Source organism: Dermochelys coriacea, chromosome 2 (genome assembly GCF_009764565.3).
Source record: "Dermochelys coriacea isolate rDerCor1 chromosome 2, rDerCor1.pri.v4, whole genome shotgun sequence".
In the NCBI taxonomy this organism is placed as follows: domain Eukaryota; kingdom Metazoa; phylum Chordata; order Testudines; family Dermochelyidae; genus Dermochelys; species Dermochelys coriacea.
Window position 1 is genome coordinate 167592194 of NC_050069.1, and position 25484 is coordinate 167617677.

A 25484-nucleotide genomic window follows, 5' to 3' on the forward strand; every position below is an offset into this window, starting at 1 on the left:
GCCCACGAAAGCTTATGCTCTAATAAATTTGTTAGTCTCTAAGGTGCCACAAGTACTCCTGTTCTTTTTTAAAAAATTTATAAATCAAAAGCCACTTGCAAGTTTCAAAGCCCTATTGTGCTCTCCATTACACCAGTTAAAGCCCACATACTTACTCTAGATTTGGGAGAAAAGTGATCATAAAAAGCATCTGGCTTGTGTTTCTAAAGACCAGTTTAAATAGATAACTGTAGATCACATGGAATAGCAAGCATAAAATCAGAACTTTATTCCTCCCCAAAGTTAAGCATCCTACCACCACATCTTTAAAGGAATCATTTTGGGATTCCAAAAAATAAAATAAAATTAGAAGGTCAGGCACTTTGGCAGTTTACAGTAAATAACCAGGTTTGCCAGATGGATATGAATTACTGCTTGTTTAGTTTTACTAAAGAATGGGGCCAGACACCCAACTGGTGTAAATCAGTGGACCTCAGTGGAGCTGATTTACACAAGCTGGAGATCAAACACACTACTTGTCACAGAAGCTTGGGATTTCTTCCCACTGCACATGACAGCACAATCCTTGTATACAAAAAGACTGGGTAAAAATAATAGTTTTTAAATGGCTATGGATGATTTTTCTCTTGGATTCCAGATCATGATCTTCTTATTTCATGCTTTAACTACATCTAAATTGTTACACCCTGATAAATTCACTACTGCATGGCAATCTTACAGATTTGCAATCTCACTAAAATTTCTTGCAGATGAATTTAAAAATGGAAGGGGGGGGGAACAGTTCTCCATTTAATTTCTTACAGGCATGTCCAGAATAACAACAGATGTAAGGGATGCAATTGTAAAGCTAGTAGTGAGCACTGGGACCATTTGTTAAAATGTCACAAAATCATCGAAGTCCCACCCATTTACTTCATTCTTATACACAGTTTTGCTCAAAAGTGTATGAAACACACACACACACGGCAGTCTAGCATCTAGGTGTAAATTTATAAACATGTCCTTGTTTATAAAAAGCTTTAGAGGTAAAGCACAGGACTTTTGGGAAATCTGAATTCTACTCCTGGCTTTGCCACTGAGTCATTGGGTGACCTTGGGTAAGTCACTTAAGCCACAAATTTTAAACTTCTTTGCCTAAAATCAGGCACCCAAATCCACATTTAGGCTCTCCAAATAGGGTCTCAAATGCCGAACCCCTGACACATGTGTGAGAGAATTGTAGCATTAGGGCCCAGCCCTGCAAGTTGTTTCTTTTGCAGACTGAAGGTCCTCAGACTCTTTGTACTTCAGTTTCTCCATCTGTATCATGGGAATGATAGCACTGACTACCGAACAGGAGTTTTGGGAAGCTTACGGAACCAATCCAAGAATGTTCTGAGCATTTTTTACTCCCAATGAAGCCAATGTGCACAGAGCTGGCTCAGCACCTCCACAGAATTTTTTGACGCCTCAGAGGTTCAGGCCAGAAAGGTGCTTTAGAAGTACTCAGTATTATTAAAAGTAAAACAGTAAATGTTTTCTTTTAGAAATACTGGATCTTTACTTTTCTAGAAACAGTAAAGCTAAATAATATTAGCTAAAGGCTTCTGAAGCTTTAGGGTTATTTTGAGTGGTAACTCTATGGTCACTTACACAGTAATGCAAGAAGAAAGAAATAAGATGGTATTGACTGAAGACTAGAAACCTAATTCTCCTTTCACTTATGTCACTTTTAAACTGGTGTAAAGTCACTGAGATTGATTAAATTACTCCCAATTTACACTGGCTTAAGAAGAGAATCAGACCCAGTGACTGGAGCTAAATGCAGCTAAGCTGATTAACACCAGCTGAGGCTCTAGCCTGCCATGTCAAAAGTAAAACCTTTTTCCCTGTTTTCTCATCAACTGGCAAGAGTGGAGAACTACAAATAGTGGTTCCTTGGCGAGATCTTTGTGTGATAGTGGTGAAAACATTCACGTTGGTTTTTCATTCTCCCTCAACTGTTAGACCCAATCTAGAACTAAAAAAAACAGCAGGATAAACACTGCTAGTTAAGTGAGATATTATCTGTGTTTTCTGATTCTTTTGTATGGGCACCGGATACTGTTTGGTTAAATGTATGTCAGATCTCTCTTCATTTCAGAACTGCAACTGCTTGCCTCATGAAATATCACTTTCAGGAGAAAAAAAAGGGTGAACTCTGAGCTTATCAAAGAGCATTTTGGTTCCTTTAGGAGCTAGCAGTGACCGAATTCCAAGAAGCGGGAACATTTGTGTTGCAAACACAAAGGGCCTGACTCTGATCTCATTTATGCCCATTTTATGCGGTGTTGGCCTGATTCTCCACTGACACACCTTGTGTCAGTTACAGCTATGCAAGTAAATGGCTTCCAAATGCTATCATTCTGATTTGACAGGGCTCTTACACCTACTTCACTCAGTATAAATAACTACACCAGGCGAAAGGCAGTGGCACATCTAGCCCATTGGCTCAGATTTTACAGTGGGGATGACGAGCACGAAGCACAGTGCAGGAGAAGAGTATCAAGGTAATATACAGCTGCAGTTACGACCCCTCAGGCCGGGGGCTGTACAACTGCCAAGTCTGTCCCCAACATATTACAGAAGCCTTGCCCTGCAATTACGTCCCTGGAAGCATACCAATAGGGCATGATTCCTTTCATCTCATGCCTACTGGCCAGCGGAGCTGGCCATCCTTATGGGAAGGAAATAAGAAGCACCCCTTAAAGGGGTGTAAGGAGCATGCAACTGGTCCTGTGAGCTCCAGAAAGCATTCTGCCCTCTGCTCCCAAGCTGCTCGTCATGGCAGGAAAACTAGGCCATGCTACTGTACACTGCATCACATACACAATAATATCAGATGGAAAAATAAGGTATTGAAATGATTTATTGACTCAGCAGTTGACTTATGGATGATGTCACCACCAACATCAGAATACTTTACTTGTATTAATGAGGGCTCAGTCAAGTACCTGTGGGAATTAATCCACTAGTCTGTGGTTTTTGGAATACGAAGTGCACACACAGCTCAGATCAAATGAAAGCAAGTGTAAGCTATTCTGTGGCCATTTGATCACATCACAAACAAAACTAACTGTTCAGCAGGACAGTCTCTGCTCCAAGGGAGCCCAAGGGTAAAAGATCAATAGGTCACTGGCACAGCCAAGTAGGGAGGCTTACGCAGGGCATTTGCTGTGGGCAGATTATATCAGGGAGGGCAGATTATATCAGGGAGCTAAAATTCACCTCAGAGTCCACTTTTTTTAAGAAAGGAAAATCACCTCCAAAGAATCTTACTTATTGTCTCACTTATTGTCCCCTAGGGATGCTGCGGAAATACTAGAAGTGGTACCAATCCTTCAGCATTTGGAGAGCTGGAAGCATTCCCCTCACTTAGAAATACTACTGGAGTTCCCTTCAAATCTTCCCCCTCCAAGGAAAGAGGCAGACAGTGTCGCCTCCTAACCCATGAGTCAAAGCAGCCTCTCGTCCCCTGGAGAGCTAGTCTACCATATTGCTTCTCCTCACAGCAGCATAGCTTGTATGGAAGTGATGCTGCCTCTGACCAACCATTGCAAGAGGGAGCAGATGTGGAGTTCAAGTTAATGCTATTTTAAGCACCATAACATTGGCTGTGGATATCCACTGGGACATGTGCTGCCATAGAGGCAGAGAATGATGCAACTGTCTCCAGCCCCCTGGAACCCAGCAGAGCCCAATCCCGATGAGGCACCCATGTATGGGATTCTGCAGCACACAGAATCATTGAATTTGATTTATAACATAACTAAAAGCTCTAGTCTAAACAGATACTAATATTTTGTGTGTATAAGGAATACAGGATTTGTGCTCCATTGATTTTTCTGTTGAGCAGTGTATGTGCCAAACTATACACAGATAGGTTTCAGAGTAGCAGCCGTGTTAGTCTGTATTCGCAAAAAGAAAAGGAGTACTTGTGGCACCTTAGAGACTAACAAATTTATTAGAGCATAAGCTTTCGTGAGCTACAGCTCACTTCATCGGATGCATTTGGTGGAAAAACCAAAAAGTTCTATGGGACACATCCATTTTATTTTAAACTTATCAGTTTTTCATCTAAAAAATAAAAAAAAATTTTTTTTGATGAAAACTCAAAAAGATTTCTAAAAAATTAAATTTATATAAATTTAGTTTTTTAGAAATCTTTTTGTTTAAATACACACACACACACAAATTTAGTTCTGCATATATATAATTTACTTTTTCATTTTTCCTTCAAAAATAGATGAAAATGATATTTACAGTTTTCATCTAATTTTTTGCAGGAAAAAATGTCCTGACCAGTTCTATTGTCCAAGCCATTTTATGATCACATTCAGCTGGTCTTTAGGTACTGCTCCTCCAAAGACTTATGCACGTTTAATTTTAACTGTGACAGTTGTCCGTTAAAGTGAACCACCTGCTTAAGAGTCTGCAGAATGGAGGCCTCAATGAAAAAAGGTGGCCTGTTTTAGACAGCATACTAAGAGTGAAAACTGAAAGTCATTTGCACTGCTGTTGTCAAATATTAATTAGGGAACCTATGGAGAGGGCAAACTATATGGCTCCTTGAGACTAGCGATGGAGCACAAAAGAATTAAGAATAGTATTATCTTGATAATTATATTTCCAGACTTGCCAAGGGACCAGGCCTATCCCCAGTGAAGTCAATAATAAAACTCCCAATGGGAGAAACACAAGAAGCCAAGGGGCTGTAGAACCCTAACCATATATTCATAGGGCAAATTTTAGAAGCCTAACTCTTCTAAGCAAAACTTAAACATTCTTTCAAAGCATTGACACCTTGGAATAAAAGAGTTCTGACCCTTACAGTCTAATGCCATTGGTGCTATGGCTTTTACTATCTACCCCGATATTTATCTATCCAGTCTTTATTTCGTAAGCCAAATAGAGTTATAAAAGATTTGGGCGGGGGGTGGGAGAGATTCCAAAAACCTACTTGGTGAGCAATTTTTTTAATTAATATTTTCCCCTCATGACTGAAGTCTATTTGTCCTGAAACTGGTATGTACCAGTCAATCTTTTATCTGTCCCCCCGTCCCCCGAAAATACCCCACAACGTGAGTCTGACCATGCTTCAAGGATATACTAATATAGGTTTAATGCAAAACTACTTATAATTTTCCTTGGCTTCTTTAAGTATAAAGTTCCTTTTAAAAAAGTCTATGCACTACTAGGTTTGATATTAAGTGATACCATTAATTATGTCCTGCTTTCTACTCTGGCGTTACAAAAGATCCAAAGCAATTATAATGACAATAACAACAAAACTGCACTCTGGTACAGAGATTAACAGGAATTCAGGATTTTCATCATAGATGTATTCTTTAAGGATCTCACCTGAAACCTGGGACATATCTTGAGCCTCATCTGTTTCCATTTTCCTCAAGTAATCTAAGAAAGAGAGGAAGAGCATTAAGTTAATGTGAAATACAAAAAACAAGACACAAAGCGTGGGGTGGGGGGAAAGAAAAATCCTTTGCTATTTAACTATGAGATTATCTGGCAAGAATAATGCATTTTTCTCTTTATTTTCCTCCCTGCATACCTGGGTATCAGACTGGCACAGACCTTGATCCTTTTAAAAACAGCATTACAAAGATTTATAAAAATATCATTACAAGCACAGGAGGACCAAATTTGTTATTTATTGTTAATTTCCTACTGCATAATAACCCAAAATGCAAACTGACTGCAACAAAATTAAGCAGAAAATTAAATGGCCCTGGGTCATTGTAGGCACAGAATTCATTCTCTTGGTTGATCCATAGTTATGTTCTTTCTAATTTACTGAGCATGCATCGATGAACCTTGAGTCAGCTTGGTGACACGCGTACAATCAGCAATCAAAAAACGAAGCAATTTGCTGAAGAATGTCTCATTTACCCAGGCAGGGCTGCATATCTGAGCAGCAACCGCCACTACCTCCATTAATAATGAATACACCTCAAGCAGTGGCAGATGGGCAAAACAGCAGCTTCAGTCTTTGGCCCTCACTCTTTCAGGAGCCCTGGCTTCAGACCACATCAGTTTTCTTTTATACAGGGAGAAGTAAAGCTCCCTAAAATAGCAAAACAAGCCCAGGAGACAAAGGGAACCCAGGCCTTCCTGTTTTGCTGACAGATGGCTGGCTCCACAGATTGGTAACAAATACTGGGAAGCTACTGCCCTTCTGTTGCAACACATAATGTTCTGAGACTAAGTTGCGAGTGACCACAAACTCTGGGGAGAAGCACGCTGAGGGTTAGTGGATAGAAATAAAATTAAAGTTTTCACTTGGAGCACAAGCCTACAAGTCTGAAGTCCAAGTGCCTGTGGTGGACATCTGGTAGCGTCTTGGATATAAATAGCTTACTAGAGCAGGTATTCCCAGCACACCTGATACTAAACTTTCAGCATGGTGCTGGCAATTCAGGTACCTTAAGAGAAAAAAAGTTCTTTAAACCTGTAAACTCTGTCTACTACAAGGCTTTGGGCCATGTCCTCATCTAATGTAAACTGTCATAGCTTCTTTGACTTCAATGGAACTATCACAGTTTACACCAGCTGAGATCTGGCTCCTTTGACGTCCATTGCATTCAAGGCACCACTACCACCAATCTAGTTTTCTGGAATCAGAAAAGGTGGCAAGGGAAACCTATTTCTATGAAGAGTTAGAAACAGAGGAAGATAGTGTTTGCGTTACTGTACCAAGAGTTATAACATTAGTCTGATGTTTGGGACAAGTGTACATATCCATTCATTCTCAAATCCTCGAACATCTCTTTTTCGTAGAAGAAGAATAAGAAGAAAGAAGAGAAAGAAAGAAAGAAAGAAAGAAAGAGAAAGAAAGAGAAAGAAAGAAAAGAAAGCCATCAGTACTGTTGGGGATAGTAACCGTGAAACCAAATAAATGGCAGAGGAAAAGCTTGTAACAGCAGTAGTCCTATTTAATTCTCCAATGAACGTTATGGACTTCCCAGGCAACATTTGGTCTCAGAACCACACAGTGAACCTCAGAACTAACAGTCTGCTCTTCAGACACATGCAAGTCTCCCTTTCATGTCAATGGAAGCTTTGTGCACAAGGAAGATCCCAGTATCAGCGTGCACATCTGCTGTGTGGATTTAAGAGCAGACTTTTACCCTCCGCATTTTGCTACCATGCCATCAAGTGCCACCAGGCATTCCACCCACTGCATAACTGCCATAATGCTACTCAACATACCAGAACGTTTTGTTTTGCTTTATTTCAGTCGCAAATTTTAGTCCCAGCCAAAACAATTTGTAAAAAATCATTGCCTAAAATAGATTGTAACTTTGCAAAACACAAAAAGCTTCCTCTCACCCAACAATTTACTCAACTTCTATGGGGACAGAAGAGATTTCAATTTGTCCATTTCTTTAAATAAAGACAGGCTGTATTTCCCACTGACTACTTATCTTGAGGGAGGGGAAATCCAGCATCATCATCTAATTGTAACCTGTTCAGTTACTGGAAATGTGGTATGTACTGATAGGTGGGACTGTACAAAAGCCCAGTTTCCATATACACATTCCCTTAGTTCTCCTGCAAGGGTCACTGAACACAAATGAAGGAAAAGACATTCCTATGCATCTCTTGGTGCCTTAGATGATCATCCAGCTGTTTGATTAACATACAGTTTCATTGTGTCATGGTGAACTCTAGCCAAACAAAAACTCAAGAAAATATACAATGGTAGGGAATTCTATACATTAATTAACCAGTGTCTCTAGAATAATTAGAAAATGCTTCAAGGTCCATTTCCAGGGCTTCAGAGAAGCCAAAGCAAAATAGGGGAGGTTTCCTCTTCCGCAATAAATCCATTAAGGATGGTCTCTTCGGCAGAAAAGGATACTTAAATATGAAAGTTCCTATTTTATTATTCCCATAATTACCCTTCTTTACCATGACAAACCATACGACCCCAACGTTTCTGCAGCATACCAAGTACTGAATCATTCCTACTCTCCCAACGCATGCTCCTTTTTGCCTTTTAGCTGGAGTCAGATGTGGAGTTAAATTGCAAAGGTTTCCCAATTTCTAAATGGAAGGAGGTCCCCTGGTTTAGATAGGAGAGGACTGGTAGCTGAGTGCTCTTGAGGAGAGATCCTCCACTCTGCCACATGCCTCTCCTTGGTCTGTGAAAGCCTAGATTTGCTGACGTTCAGTACATTCTCTCAGGCTCACTTCTTTCCCCAGGCTTTTTTGGGGGGACAAGAGATTGATTTGGGTTTTGGAATGAGTGGATGGGCAATATATTATTTTGGTTGGGAAAGAGAAGGGAATGTCTTTTTTGAAATGGTCTTTTGGACCTCATAACTAGTCTTATGTGCATTCAGCACCCACAGCATTGATCATTCAATAAATATAAATTCATTATTATATTAAAACAGGTGATGCCTAATTTGATGGGGGAAAACACTAGTGTAATGCTAGTGTCTTCAGATTGTAAGTACCAGTGAAATCCCAACCAATTCCAATGAAAATTTTAGGTTTGCCAGGGATGCATGACTGGACCCATATCTAAGTGCTGGGACAATACGTTTTTTGTAACCCTGCACTGGTACAAAGGTTTTTAAATCCTTACCTAGGCATAATCTCCCACTGGGCCAAATTTTTGTGTAATGAGAGCACTACGTGTTCAAGTGACTTTGATATGGGTATATGCGTGAGTAAGAACTGATGACTTGATCTTGTTTCCATTGAAATCAATGGGAGCTTTGCTATAGACTTCAAGGGGAGCAGGATATAGCCCTGAGTAAAGACACTAGGATTCCCCCCACCAAAGTTACAATTTAAGACTGGATTTTGAATGTTATCACAGGTGGACACAAAAGGATTTCTGCAGAAGTGTATATGGCATGAGACATTGGGGGAAAGCAGTATTATTTAGTAAAAGGAAAAACATTAACAACCAACCCCTTGCAAATTTTCATAATAATTTTAAACTCATTCAGCCAAATTCACTAAAGGCATGAGTGTGTGCAATTTCACTGCCTTCTACACGGTTGCCCCTGCTTATGCCAACAGTGAATGTAAGCCAACGTTTTTAAACATCAATGCCTAAAGGTAGACACCTAAGTCCACATTTAGGCACCCAAATAAGGAGCCATTAACTTCAATGAGAGGTGCAGGCGCTCAGCACCTCTGGAAATTCTGGCCTCTTTTATTTAGGTGCCTAAATATAGATTTAAGTGCTTGGGCCATTACAGAAAATATTTACAAAGCTCCCTTTAAAATATTATATATTTTCTTCAAATCTCCTTAGAAATTGAATTCAAACCAATACATTTTCCTCTTAATAATCTAGAGACTCGATTGCAAAAATTAATTATAATGCTTTTGAAAACAAAATGTTGTAAATCTTTGGGTCGTGACATTATTAATCCTAGAGAAACACACACTAACATGGAAGGACTATATTGGTCCTGTTTTACACAAAGTGGAGCTTTAAATAAGAAAACAATTTATATATACACAAATACATAGAATTTGTACAGGGTACCATCTGGTCAAATCCTATGTATGCAGACATGCACATGATTTCTTTTCCTCTTGTCAACTCCTCTCTACAACTCTGCCTGTGCAGTGTTCATGGGAAATGCACATGCGTATGCCAGCCACATCATGTTTAAGTGTAATACATGCACAATTTTGAATGTGTTCACATGGAACACTTAACCTTTCATAGTTTGAAGAAAAGTTGAGTGGGTCGAGCTCTGCCTTCAGTTACTCCCATGCAACACCATTCAAATTCAACAGAGTTGCACTGCCGTTAGTGAGAGGAAAATTTGGCCCAATATGCGCATACTAGACTCCAAGCTATTTTTCCCCCACCTAACGGTCAAAACAGGCCAGATTAAGTATTCACATCAATTGCAATTCATTGCAGTAGGGTTATATCAATGATGAATTTGGGCCCAAAAGTTAATGGGGTCCTTTAGGGTAGTGTTAGGGGAAAAAAATCTCTATAAGGTTAATTTTCCTAAGTCAGGATGTTACCCTTCAAAATGCACCAAACTTGTTTTCTGCAAATGGAGTGTTGGTGTACTATTTCATCTCCAATTTTTCAATGAAAATTTAAAAGTAAACCATGCACATTAAAGCACAGCATTTATAAAGTGCTTTACACATTCAAAATCATGTATAAGCATGAGAGCTCAGTCATGCATCCTCCACAACCAAAACTTCCACTGAAACCAATGGGACTTTGGAGTGTGAAGAGACTCCAGATAAGGCCTATTGCCTAATCAACTCCAACGTACTATCCCAATCCTGCTACATTTCCACATTCTTTGGTTTAAGCACTTGGGTAGTGACTTCAATGGGACAACCCACATGCCTATGTTAAGTACATACATGTTTGCAGGATCAAGGCTTATAACAACACACTGTAGGCTTGGTCCTAATCTCAAATACACTGATGAAGATTTGGAGTAACACTATTGACTTCAGTGCAGTTACTTTGGATTTACACCAGCACACCTGAGATCAGAATCTGGCCCTCTGTTTATATAGTTCTTCTTATTTGATTTTGTGAAGTATGAATAGGGCCCAGGTAACTACATTACACTCCTCGCTACTTGTTTCCTACCCATTTTGTGGGATTTTTAAGCCCCAATACCTAAGTGGAAAGGTCTCAGAGATGCACAACTAAACAACCACATAGCCAGTGATACTGCTCTCTCCAATTATGTGCACAATTAAAGGGTAAGAGCTTTAAAAGTGTATAAGGGAGTCAGAAGAACAAGTACCATTTACAATTAGTCTTGTGCTCCTAACTGCCTTAGGCACTTTTGAAAATCCCACCCAAAATGCATATAGCACACATGGTGGCTGAACAGGGACTCTTCCATTGCTATGATCATGGGCTAATAGGTCTATTCTAAAAAAAACCCATAACCCTCCCCAACAAAGCCATACAGAGTAAGGGCTGATTTTGCAACCCTCATTTACACAAGCAGTAAATGAAATTCATTTGAATTAGAGTTGCAGGACCTGGCCTTAAATGATTACTGATGTTATTATAGTGAGTGTCCTTTTTTTGTGGTCTTTGAAATATAAGTCTCAGTGGCCCTTGATCAGATAGGATACAACATAAAAAAATAGCGAAAACAATGCATCTCACATGAGTCATAGCTTCAACAATACAGAGAGAGGTCAAACTTGATAAAGCCAACCCAGATAGCTTCCTGGCAAACCTGGTACCATCAAAAAATATACTGTTCAAAGTATTTGAAAGTGTATGTATATTAATAGCATGACTAAGTGAGGAGTGGCATGTACAGATCCCCAATTAATGAAAAAAGTCAACCGTTGCATGCATCTGCATAACTGCAGTGTAGCTGTATCTTTAACTGCATCAAACGGCTTCAAACTGCAGAATGTTACTGAGATAATTCCCTCAAATCTGTTAGAGCTGAGGTTTGGACCAAAGGCCATGGAGAGATGATGAACTAACAAAGAGGAAAAACCCTGTAAAAGTATTTATCCTTCTATTTTTTCTATTTTTAAAAAAATGCATCACAGTCAATGAGGTCATTTTGTTTTAAGGGACCCTTTACTGCCAATTAGGTAGATGAAGAGGAAGGAAAAAGAAGGAGGGTTATTAAGTTTTGTAAAATGTAGCATATTCTGAATCAACTGAGAAGGATGCGGTAGAAATACTTGTAGAAAATTGCTAGAAACCTGTAAACTAGTTTTAATTAAAAGTGTTCAATATCTCAACAAGCAGATGATAATTAACTTTATCACTATAATTTAATAAAGTAGACTTCACAATCTCTGTGAATGACGCTACTTTTGAACCATTTTAATTCTATTTTAATTTCCTCCCCATCACACTACTCAATATAAATAGTAACCTCAGAAGAAAAATAAAGAGCCCCTTCTAAAGACAGAAAATTGAGCATCATGTTATGGATTTCGGTATGTTTCCAATAACAATTAAAAATACCTTCACTGCTATTAAGAGACTCTATAAAAAGAAGTTTAAAACAAAGATCAATCCTTTCCTCTCACCATCACAACTTCTCTTCTACCCAGTTTACAGTTAACATTTTCCAAAAAGTTGAAGGAGGAGTTTATTTAATACAGTCATTTTTCTACTCCTAGCCGGTGTAAATTCTGTTTAACTATGGGAATTGACAAAACAATTATAAACGTACAGTCAAAATACAATTGAAAGTTTCTGTCTATAAAATGAGGAAAGCACTGTAATTCAAGACATGAGAGTTAAAAAAAAGAACTCTACTAAAAGCACAGATTCAAAATATTTATATATATGGCACTTGTAAAATTAATCTCCATGTTAGTGAACAATTGCGAGGGTCTGAAAAAAGTTGAAACAAACATCCTATATGATTCTCAGTTCTTTTGGAATTTATTGTAAGAGCACTGCAAATGGTGTTTTTTAAGAAGTATATACATTCCATATATAATCTTACTAGCTTTCTATAAGATTTCAGTTGTATCTCTATTGCAGTATATTATGAAGGGAAGGAATACATATCTTCTCTTTTTATTCACTTTGTATACAAATTCTTGCAATTTTCAGATATCCATACCTAAGCCAAAGCAAAAATTTAAAAGGATCTTCCAAATGTTTAGATTGCAACCTGATTCATTAAAAAAAATTGCTTTGCACAATCAGAAAAATAAAGAGACAATTTTCCTAATTGAGGCCATGCTTTACTAATTCATTGAACTCTGACTCCTTTCTTCATTAAGCCAAATAAAATCACTATCATACAGAAGAGACACATGCCTCAATCAAATAAACAAACTGACTAAAAAAGTCAGGAGTGTAAATTAAGGCACTGACTCTACCTTTGAACAAAGAACACTATCCATGAGCCAAATTCTGCTCTAGGACGCTCTTGTACACTTGCCTCTCAAGTCAGGGGGAACAACCCATACAGAACTGAATTTTTATGTATTACTTTAAAAACACAGAAATGTTTATTACAGCTAATCTAGTAAAACAGTTGAGAGAAAGGGACATTTTTATATTTGATGAAACTTTTATTACCAAATACCCCAGGTCATATATTGATGTAAGAATCAGCAGTCAGTTTGGTTTGTGAAAATGACAAGGGGGTTTAGTACCTGTACCCACGATTGTGGAATTACTTCCTAATTTCTCTTCACAGTGTTTAAATTGCTTAAGATTATAAAGGGGCATTATTAGCTTGGAACAGTATATTATATGTGGGGAGGAGGGGGTTTCCTACAGTTAAAAATAACTCCTAAAATTACTATAACTGAACTAAATTAACAAATTTCCCCCCTCTATTTCTTTCTTTTGGTTACTTTGTGTTTTGCAGTACTTTGGACCCAAACCACTATTGATTATTCCAGTTTTACACTGCTGTCACTTCATTGTTTTAATTGTGGGTCTGGTCTACGGTATGAAGTCAGTTTCATGGTGACAATCTATTAGTGAGTCAGCGTCTCTTTTACCGAGAAGGCTAATGAAACATCAACCTGGGAATAGAAATGTTTTAAATTTTTTATTAAAAATATATCTTATTAAGCTAAAGGAACAGATGCTTCCCATTGCTTTTAAAATCATTAATATTTTAGATTGTATTTTATTTAAATCACCCTGTGATGCCTCTTGGAAAAATACAATATAAATGCATTCTGTTGTATTGAAGCACACTCACAAGGTAAGCCCCCAATCCTGCACTAACACACACAACTTCCCAATGTGACGACTCTCTGAGTAAAGTTAAGAATGTACATCGGTCTGCAGATTTGGAGCCTAGATTTGCACTCAACAGGTACAATTTGACTTGGTTACTGTCTACTCAGCTCAACATAGTGTCAATCACTACCTATTCGACAGCCTCTTCATGTTGAAACACTGAGAGCACAAAAGAGGGCTTGGCTTAGGGGGAAAAGGTGTGGTTTATGGGTGTTGTGTTTTTTTGCTGTTGTTTTTTTTTTAAGATGTACCACAATCCATTCCACTCTCCGCAAAAATTCTCAGTTCTGTTCAAATTTAGGGCCCAATCCACATGTAAAACTCCTACTGACTTTAAATCATAATGATGCACACATGTAGGATTGGGGAGAGCAAGTCAGAGCTGACCTTGGTAGCGGCAACTTGCCCTCTGTAATCACTTCCGACTCATAGCCACTAGATACGATGGTATAGTTATTTATAATGTGCTGGAGGGGGCTTGGCACATCCCCTTGTTAAAATTCACCACCAAACTGAAGGGTGATTTGGGGTAATTTCCTTGCCTCTGACAGGGTTCACACACCTTTCTGGATACTGCTAAATCTTCCCTGCCACAGGCAAATGATTATTTGGGGCTCATAAAAACACTTGAGAAGAGCAAGTGTTTTTGCCTTTGGGCTGCTTCACTAAGTGGCAGGGATTTTCAATATGTTTCCCAGAGAATCAAACACCCAGGCAGACATTTTTTTTAAGCGTATTCATTGTCCACATTTCAAATGACACAACATATACCCCATATTTTTCTAAACAGTTCCAGCAAATACACTTAATATTAGTTTAGTTGTCCAGTGATGTTGCCTTCTCCCCGTTTAAGGGGAGATTATAAAATGGAAAATTATTAAATTCACAACCCTCCCTCTGTATGATCACATGCTTCCCTGGAACACAGGGTTTTGTCACAGAAATTATCAGAATGGAAATTTTGTGGGAACACCTTGAAATATTAGCAGCACATCAACACTTGCACATGTATAGCTGCTAACATCTTCTAAAGTTGCCAGTATTAAAATCAGCTCGACACGTTACTATTTATTTTAAATTTGGTTTAATTCTTCTACACGGTGTAGCAGGAAAAATTGTGACTTCAAAATGCATTCAAGTACTTTGGTGAACATTAAGAAAACCTGACAATAAAATTAACTCTTGAGCCCAGTTCTGTAGTCCTTATAAATATGAGACTCCCACTGAAGTCTTCAGTGGAAGTTTTACCTACCAAAGAGATACAGGATTGGGTTGGATAAGCGACTTTAACACCTACTGGATTCTTTTTTTAAAAGTTTCCAAGCACAAACTGCCAACATAGAACATATAGTTTATTCGGTGCTTTGTGTTGTTCAAAGCATTTTCCTTACCTCTGGAATGTGCAAACAGTTGATATAAGTACCTCTCAGTTCAAATACAAATATATCTGGAAAGGTTTGGTTTCAGAGTAGCAACACTGTTAATCTGTATCTGCAAAAAGAAAAGGAGTACTTGTGGCACCTTAGAGACTAACAAATGTATTTGAGCATAGGCTTTCGTGAGCTACAGCTCACTTCATCGGATGCATGTAGCTCACGAAAGCCTATGCTCAAATAAATTTGTTAGTCTCTAAGGTGCCACAAGTACTCCTTTTTTGGGGGGAAAGGTTTGTGGCATCATTTTTGAGTTATCCATTTTATTTGATGAGCAATATGGATACAATCTTCTACCACTATTTTAAAATACCACAGGTTGATTCTCTTCCCACACTTGACATTAGTGTAGCTACTCCGTGGAAGTAATGGGTGAACTAGGTTTTAGTCTTTAAAACTCACAACAGAATAAAAAACTGCTTTACTCATATTGGAATGGGAATTGCTGCATTTTGTTAACATGCTGCACGTTGCATGAATATCATACGCACACTTACACAACGAAGCATTCCACCAATCTGTGTCCAGAGTTAGCAGTGGTATTTGACATGCCACCTAGGCTGTATCAGATGTATGACAGGTCTTCTCCTCCATTGCAATTTCTGCACATGCTACAAAATGCTGCAATTTACTTAGTGTTCTTCAGGATATGTGGCCCCTCAGCAAAATATTATATGGGATAAATAATGCACCAAAGAAAAACATTTAAGTTTCTGCAGTTATTATGAGCATATAGTGGAACAGGCAAGCATTTAAGCCATGTAATGCATGTGCTGTGCCCTTCAACATCAGTGTTTGACTGGTAACAACAGTTAATTCTGGAGAAAATGTGCACTGTCTCCAAAATTTCACACTGTGCCTGTGTCTCCAGAGCAGCTCCACTGGAAGAAAAATATTCAAGATAAGTCCTGACTCCAGATATTAACGATAAGAGGTGAAATCCTGGCTTCATTAAAGACAATGCCAAACTCCGACTGACTTCAACAGGGTCAGGATTTCACTCAAAAACTGGGTTCTTAGATTATGAATTTTAACTTTAATTATTTTATATTTATATTTACATTTTCATTTATAACACTTGGTAGAAAAGAAATATTTAACTAAATGTTACCAATAAAAAGCTAACACAATTCCAAGATGCCCAAAAGTTAACATTTATTACAAGACTTTTAAACCTGGCCCCATCTCTGGGACTAGATATCACTAGAACAAGGAAGGAACGCATACAAAGTGAAGTGTAGATCTCCACAAGCTAGCCGAGTCTTTCCCCACCCAGTTCTGCTAATGAGGATGTAGTTTCTAAAAGGAGAGTACGTCAGCAGAGACTCTGGATGCACAGAGGTTTCATCCAATTTCTTGCGTCCATGAGCAGCTCTTTGAGAGGATAGAGATTTAGCACTTGGGCATTCAAGTTTGGTTCAGACTAAAAGTTCAAGTGCTCAATGCAGGATCAAGTGTTATGTTTTTTTTTCCTTTCCAATTTTATGAACAGACATGGGTCTTAGATGAACATATTTCTCTTTTTGATGTACCCTCATGATTTAAAAACAAAACAAATCATGTAAATGGACAATTTATATTCGAAAAGCAGCTCCAACATGAAAGAAGTAATTACTTTTCAAGAAGTGTTGCACATTTTGGTGCATTCCATATCAGCCCCATGAGCAGGAATACCAGGCCTAAAGTAAGCTCATATACAATACTGTAGTCATGGATTTTTTTCCCATCTTTTTCTTAATTTTTCTACATTAAAAAACAAAATGTATTCTCACTTCTTTTTTAAAATAATTTTCAAGTGGCTTGTAAAATCAACAGAAGCAATGAAATTTCAATTTAAGACTGCCACTCGATCCTTAATTCACATTTTGTCTAGACACTGCAGCAGAAGTGCTTCATGAACTCCTCACATTAGATCCCTGAAATACTAGGGCATAAAGAGGGAAGTTGAGGGCAAGTTGAGAGTGGCAACCTAACTCATGTAATTTCCTTATTTTAACTGATGCAACCCAAACCTTTTAGTTTATTTGACAGGTTTTGGGTGGGAAAGTGGGGGTTAAATGTAATATTTTAACTTTTCATCTTTATATTTTAATGATTGCTTATTTATCCAATTTTAATTAGGCTGTAATCCTGCATGAGTTACAGTCCACATGAACAGTCCATTAATGTTAATGCATGTGTATGCGGGAGTTTGCAAAGTCTGGCCCTTAGTTTGTCTTACTTTTAAAATGAACTAATCGTTACAAAACTTGCAAAGGTGGAAGTAGTCATGAACACATGAAACAAATAAAATCTCTCTTGTAGGCTACTCTTTTTGGTGGTTTTTCCTAGGATTGTAAAACAGTGGATGCATCTGGATACAACCTATGTGACATCCAACTACTGACATGTTTGTCCAACTATGGACAAAATAGTATTGGAGAGTCCTCAGTCTTGTTTCTGTTCTCCATCTTTACCATGACCCTTCTGAAAATTCCAGTTCCATTAATGTGTGTAAATACCTAGCACACTCATTTATACATTTAAAAAAAAAGTACATTATTTTCCTCTCAAATTATTTGCTATGCTTGATCAGTAGACCATACCATTTTAAAAACTATTACATTCTACAAAACACCGGTTTCATATTAAGGGCTTGAGATTATAAACTGTATTAGGATAGTAGTTTTAAGAGAGTTACCTGTAAACAGAAAATAACCACAATACTATCATGGATCTTAACTCTCAAAATCCTAAGAGGATGCTTTGTACAATGCAGGACAGTCTTGCTGTACTTTGTAGAACATTGTCCCAAAGTAAGACATATCTTAAATTAAAAAAACCCAAAAACAAAATTAGAAGCTTCTTTATAAATGACATCTGAAGTGTGAAGTTGTTTTTATACTTATTTTTTTGAAAGTGACTACAGGGCAAAACCGTCACTTATGGAAATAACCAGTTGTGCTGTGTGGTGAGAAAGAACAAATCTTCGACTGAGAGAGCCTACACCACAATGAAGAAAATAATGAAGATAGTTCCTTCCTTATAGCCAGATCTCCAAATAAATATATTCTGCTCATCTCACAAATCCCTGATGGTTTATGCAACCCCCACTGCCTTCTTTCTGTAATTTACAGGGGCAAACTATTTGAACTTCGGCTTTGAATGAACTTAGGTGCTGGGGGTGATTCACAGACACTGAAGCATGCTCCTGAGAGGGGATTACGTTTTTACCGCCCCCTTACTTTCCTCACCCTCCTGATTTTTTTTTTTAAATAACGAATAATTGTTTTAAAATATCTCACTGGTTTTGCCTATTTCTAAAAACTTTAGGGAATAATTCAAAAGTATCTTGGCTCTTTTTTGCAACCTACATTTCAATATATTTATTTCCTACTATCATGCGTAGTCAGGATAAGAAGGAACATTGGTAACATTCATTTAAAAAATAAGAGAGAGAGAGAGAGAGAACCAGCTTGTTTAGTCTCTGTGATCTCCCAGTTTTCTTTCACAACTTCCTGAAATTACTCAATTCACACTGTTCCCTATTTCTTTCAAATAAAACAAAATACGTGAGCCTTTCTTGTATTAGTTTGAGGTTTTCTTGAGTATTTCCCTGGAATTTACACTATACACACAGAGGAATCCCACTGACTCCTCAGGATCTCATCTAAAACTACCTGTTTCTGAAGAGGAGGAGGTTAGGATCCATGGCAAAAAAAAAAAAAAAAAAAAAAGCGGATCCGCTTTTAGCAGAGCAGATATAGAACAATAATGCAAGCAAACAAAGAGGCATAGCTAAAGCACCACGAAAGAAAGAGCCCATCCTTATCTAGGCACCTGTAAATGACAAATTTCCCCCTTGTCCGCTGCTTGTGACCATCCTATGATCCCAGAACGCAAGACCACCAGGCTGGCCCCTAACATACCTTAGCAGGGATCTCCTGCCCTCAGCAGAAAAGTTAGCTCCCCATCATTCGCACCATCCACTCTCCCCCTCTTCTCAGCCAAGTTTGTCGTCCCCGTCCCCCGTCCCCCCCCCCAGGGAAAAAAAAAAAAAAGTTTGCAGCACAGCAAAGGGCTCAGACAGGTGCCAGCCCAGGCTCCTCGCAGAGGGCGGCACAGGGCGAGCAGCCAGGCAATGCCAAAGGAGACCAGCCCTGCCACGCTCAGCAGCTGCCCCCCGCCCCGGAGCGCTGCGGCTCGGCGGTACGGTACCTGCTCTGGCCGGGGCTGGCTGCAGACAGCTCTCCCAGTCCTCTCCAGCTCCATGTGCCGCGGCTCCTCCTCGCAGCAGAGCCGCGGCAGGAGGCAGCTCCGCTCTCGGTCCCTCCCCTCCCCACTCCACTTCCTCATTCCAATGCAACATGACTCCCGCGGGCATCTCGCTCCCGCTAAGCTCCTGCGCGCCCTGCAAAGCTTTTCGTTTTCAGGCGAGTCCAGCAGCCCCGAAGAGCGCAGGAGGCTGTCAAAGGAGGGCGACACCCTCTTTTCTCACCGAGCCTCTTCTGCACCAGGACGCGGCCCTGCGGGACGGGGCTTCTCCTTGACCGCGCTGCAGGATGAGCCAGCCCTCTCCTCTCTTCTGCACAACCCTGACTTTCTCCCCCGGGGATGCTTAGCCTCGGGCCCTTGAACTTAAGCCTCGTCAAAGTGCCCCAGGTACCACGGGGATGGGTACCCAAGGACCACTTGTGGTAGAATAAAATTAATGGACGCCCTGTGGGAAAACCATCCTGAAAGTTAGGCGGAAAAGCAACTCACCTGCCCTTGTTGTGATAATATTTTATTTGGCCAGCAAAGAAAAATGCAACCCTGACAAATAGAATTTAGCAAGGGTATTATAAAGCGTACACACGCGAGCGAGGTACACAAAGTGGGCCAGGTTCTGATCCAGATTAGCCCAGCGTGAATCTCGAATAACTCCCCTGATGTCCATAGAATTATTCAGGAGTTACACTGACATACATCAGAATCTGACCTGCTGTAAATTCTTCAACATCTGCAATTATGTATTATTTTCAGGGTCCTGTAGTAATTAAACAGGTGAGCTAGCACACACTATCAGTTCAAATTCAGCCTCTGAGTAGTGTGGCCATAGTTGAGGTTAGAAAGGAAGGATGGTCCTTACACTAACAGCCCAATCAGTCAAACTGTAAGGACATGGGTACTGTTCAGATAAACACATGCATCAAATATTTGCAGGATCAGAACTTAAATGACTTGTCCAAGGTCATGCATAAAATATATAGCAGAGTTAGGTATTGAACCCATATCACCTGAATTTCAATCCAGGGCTCCATTGGTTCAATGGAATTACTCTCACAATATTAATATTAAACATGCATAACTGTTTGCAGGACTGAAACCTTAGTGTCTCTTTGCTTCAGTTCCCAATCTGTAAAATGAGGATAATACTGCAACCTTTTCCCATCCTGTCTTGACTATTTTTCTTGACTATCCTCCTCCTATAAAGACATAAGTATGTGAATAACTTTGTATATGTGAGCTGTACCTTTGACTTAACGAGGCGACTTTGAGGAGTAATGGTAAGCGTGTGTGTAAGTATTTACAGGATTGGGATTTTAAATTATCTCTTTGGAACAAGATCCATCTCTTACCGTGTGTTTGTATAGTTCCCAGAACAATAGGTCCCTGATCTTAGCTGAGGTCTCCAGACACTACCATAATACAAATAATAAATAATAATAATAAAGTTGTAGCCAAGGTCCCATCCTAAAATCAAGTGTCAATCTCCTCTCCCTCAAGGAAACTTTGCACAAATGGATTGATATGGACTACACAGACTAGGACATCTGAATATTATATTTGTTATGCCTGAGAGGCCAGAAGGGACCATTGTGATGATCTGGTCTGACCTCCTGTATAACACAAGCCATAGAACTTCCCCAAAATAATTCCTAGAGGCTATCTTTTAAAAAAAAAATCTTGATTTAAATATTGCCTGTGATGCAGAATTCACCATGACCCTTGGTAAACTGTTCCAACGGGGTTAATTACCCTCACTGTTAAAAAAGAATTATGCTTTATTTCCAGTCTGAATGTGTCTATCTTCAATTTCTAGCCAGTGGATCATGTTATACTGTTCTCTACTAGATTGAAGAGCCCATCATCAAATATTTGTTCCCCATGTAGGTACTTACAGATTATAGACTGTAATCAAGTCACCCCTTAATCTTTTCTGTGTTAAGCTAAATTGATTGAGCTCTTTGAGTCTAATCACTATAAGGCATGTTTTCTAATCCTTTAATCATTCTCCTGGCTCTTCTCTGAACCCTCTCTAATTTATCAACATCCTTCTTGACATGTGGACCACAGAACTAGTCACAGTATTCCAGCAGCAGTTGCATCAGTGTCAAATACAAAGGTAAAATAACCTCTCTATTCCTACCCAAGATTCCCCTCTTTATGCGTTCCAGGACTGCATTAGCCTTTTTTGGCCCCAGCATTTTACTGGGACCTCATACTCAGCTGATGATCCACCATGAATGTTGATATCTTTTTCAGAGTCATTGCTTCCTAGGATAGAGTCCCCCATCCTGTAAGTATGGCTACATTCTTTGTTCCTAAATGTATACATTTACCAGTATTAAAATGCATATTGCTTCCTTGCACCCAGTTTACCAAGGGATCCAGATCACACTGTACGAGTGACCTGTCCTCTTCATTATTTATCACTCCCCCAATTTTTGTGTCAACTGTAAACTTTATCAGTGATGATTTCCTGTTTCCTTCCAGGTCTTTGTTAAAAATCTTAACTAGTGTAGGACCAAGAACCATTCCCTGAAGGAAACTAGAAACACACCAACTCAATGATAATTCCCCATTTACAGTTACATTTTGAGACCTACCAGTTAGACAGCTTTTCATCCAATTAATGTATACCATCCTCATTTTATATCAGTCTAGATTACCATTGTGCATTTGAAAATATCATGTAGTACCGAGTCAAACACTTTAGGGAAACGTAAGAAGGGAAATGTACCTGATATATGCCATACTTTAAAAACTGTTATTTGTCACTAGAGAACAAGAAATTTTTCAGTCTTTCCCATTATCAATCCGTTTTCAGGGATTTATAAATGGATCATACAGATTTACTAGGGGCTGGAACTTGGAGACAAATTCTCATCTCAGTTACACTGGAGCACGTTGATTTGGTTCAGTGCAACTGCATGTGTGTAAATGAAAAGAGTACTTGGCTCTGTGGGTCAAGATCTCACCCCTGCATTAAAAAGAAAATACCACCATGCCCTTTGATAATGCCTTTCATCCAAGGAACCCAAAGAGCTTTACAAGAAATAATTCAGCTTCATGATATGCCAGTGAGGCAGGAAAACATGCACAGAGAGCACTTCACTCACCAGAGGGATGGAAAGTGGAAGCCGATTAGCAGTATCCAGAGGCTCTCTGCTATAAAAAATGAGTTTGGATATTGTGACGTAAGAGTTATGCTTTTGAAGCTCCTCTACGTTACAGCTGCTTCGTTATTTTTAAATGAAATTTTGCAGGGCAGTGGTTCATAGAGTGGACTAGTTTCTGTGTCTTGGAAGGGAAACCATATTTGCAAAAAAAAAAATTAAGTGCATTTCACAACATACATGCATGCCGTAATTTCTCCATGAAAAGTTGATAAGGCATTGTAAGGTCAGACTCCACCAACCGTACACACCAGAGCTATTTTACCATTTTTGAATCAGATCTTGCAAGGTGCTGAGTGCCCTCTACAAGGCAGTGTCAGCTGAGGGCAATCCACAACTCGCAGGAGATCCTCAGTACTTCTCAGAGTGCCCAGATAGGGCCTAATGCTACAGTTCTTCCTCCAGTGGGAATCCTGTGACTGCAGTGGGAATTTTGCATAAGTAAAAACCGTCAGATCAGCCCTCTGGCTTAACGGATCTTTAACCTATGAATAAAAGAAACCTCTGTGCAATAACAAACATTAGGTGGAACACATGCAGATCTAGTGATCTGCACTTCCTGGAGAATGTCAAAATAGTTGTTTATCAGTGTGAAATCTGCCGACAGCTTCTCCAGCACCAAAGCTATTCCAAATTGGGGGAGATCCACAGATCTGAGAGCAAAAGTGCACAATATTTGTGTATATATAGAATTAAGGTTGTGGAGCACAATTGATCATACTAAATGCTTAATCAGTTTTGGGGAGATTTTCAAGTGCACAATGGTAATTGGCCACTTACCTGCCATTTGTGCCTTTGAAAATCTTCTTCTTTATCTATTATTACTGTTCTAGTATGTGGAGGGCCCAACTAGGTCAGTATCTCCATGGCCTCCGGTGCTACTCAAAGCTACATAAAATGACAACTCCTGCCCCAAGTGTTTACAATTTAAGGCTTCGATCCTACAAAGAGAATCACCAACGTGCACCCCTGCACTCACCTGGTTCTCTTTGCCTAGAAGACAAGGCATAACAGGCAGATGAAACAAACAACTGGACAAGGGGAAAAGAAGGTGGGGAAATAAACAAAATTAAGAGGATAAGAATCTGTTCTCTTGGAATGGTAATGGAATTACTGATCCACTGCATTCTAGCTGGTGTAGAGAACAAACCTATTTTGTGCTTCAGATAATCAGAGGTAAAGGCTGTTTTCATCAAGCTGATTCCTGACTGACAGAAGTTTCACTATTTACATGTTTGTAATGAGTCATTATCAACCGTCCAACAGTTTCATTGGCTGACATAACCAGCAGGTAACATAAGACCTTCACAGGTGACTCTGTATGGTGATACTAACAAAAAATAATGTAGGGAAGCAGTACACAGAAACAACAACGGCTTCACGTTACATGTTATAAAAAGTAGTGTGTGGCACATGGTTGGTGTACTTAATATGCCGTAGTACAAGTATTGTACATTCTGTAAATAGGAATGAATCTGAGAGGAAATATTTTTGTGCAACGTTGTTAGGAGCTTTCCCCAGTGGAACTGACAGCAAGGAGAAATCTCTTCAGACCACCTCTCCCAAAGACAGAGAAGTTCTTCAAGGATGTTCCTAGCAATGAATTAGGCAGTTACAGGACAAATGCCTTCATTTCATCAGTTGTTGTAATTTATATCAACTGCAACCCAATTATTTAATGGCTCAGAACTTTTGAATTTACAAAAAAGAGTGAGCTCCTCTTTTATAGAGACCTGACACTTCTTCCTTCTTACCATCTCCAAAGTCCATCCTTTCCTTTCTATCCTCACAGTGAAATCTCTCATTCAGGCTCTTTATATCCTGACTTGACAGCAGCAGCTTCATCCCTGACCTCCCAAAAGCACATATTGCTCCTGTTCAATACTTACAAAATGCAGCCACTAAAGTCCTCTCCTTTTCTCATCGAATTGTTCATGTCACTCCCCTCTTTGAAACACTAGTTCCCTATCTACTATTGCATCATATTCAAACTAGTGATCACCTTCTTCAGTCTCCCTTGCCCTACTTATTCCTTTTTATCAAACTTCATCACCCTTTCCATTCCTCCAGTGTTCCCACCCATGTCTACCTATTTATCAGTCTCCATGTCCTCTTCCCTGCAACCACTCTGTGCACTGACTGACCGCCCAGAACTCACCCACAAGGACCCTAGCCTCTCTATTTTTAAGTCCCCCATAAAAACCTGTTTTTTTCACTATGTCTATAGTGAATCTTTTTATATATATTTAGGAAATCCATTTCAACGTTTCCTTTCCCTTTCCCTTATCTATGTCTACTGTAGTCTGTGAGCTCCTGAGGCAGAGACCAGGCTGAATGTCTGGAAAGCTCCCAGCGCATTGTGGGCACTACCTTAAACAAATAGTTATAATAATAAGAGAAGATGTGGGTGTTTTTTTAACTTGTGTCAGAGCAGTATGAAAATTAGCCCTTTGCACATGCTGTTCCTAAAATGGAGAGAGGTGAACAAGGCCAATGACAGAAAGATGGGTTATTTTAGAGATATTGCTTATTTGACTTCAGATGAGACAACAGAAGGACTAAGTGAGACAACACTGGCTAAGTGAGCATCTCAGATCTAGTGTAACATACACATAATGGGTCAGATTTATATCAGCGTAACTCAGATCAGATTTTGGCTCTGTGTCCATATGCATAAACTGTGCGATTAAATTGCAAATATAGTTTTAAAAAAATATAAAAATCCCATACATATTATTACTGATTTCCTCACTCACCTTTTGTATTTATTTGACCATTGTAAGGTTTTTATTAATAGAATCTTACTTTTACAAAATGAAAAAATACTATTCAGAAGATAGGAAGGGAACATAACAGTGCTGAATATGACTGAAGAAATAT

At 39.1% G+C, this 25484-nt stretch overlaps 1 protein-coding gene across 12 annotated transcripts in view; it reads right to left on the minus strand.

Annotated features, from left to right (window-relative positions):
• The window catches only part of IKZF1 (IKAROS family zinc finger 1), a 92960-nt gene extending 73205 nt beyond the window's left edge, over positions 1 to 19755 (minus strand). For 5 of the 12 annotated variants that reach the window (XM_038390097.2, XM_038390096.2, XM_043508645.1 and 2 more), the window contains exons 1-2: positions 19381 to 19637; positions 5380 to 5433 (exon numbers count right to left, since the gene is read on the minus strand). In XM_038390097.2, coding sequence (XP_038246025.2) covers positions 5380 to 5433; positions 19381 to 19546 — 220 coding nt within the window. In that variant the 5' untranslated portion in view covers positions 19547 to 19637. Of the gene's footprint in view, positions 1 to 5379; positions 5434 to 19091; positions 19161 to 19380 lie in introns of those variants that run through there. The other 7 variants (XM_038390099.2, XM_038390094.2, XM_043508650.1 and 4 more) reach the window with 6 other exon arrangements.
• Between the last annotated feature and the right edge of the window lie 5729 nt (positions 19756 to 25484).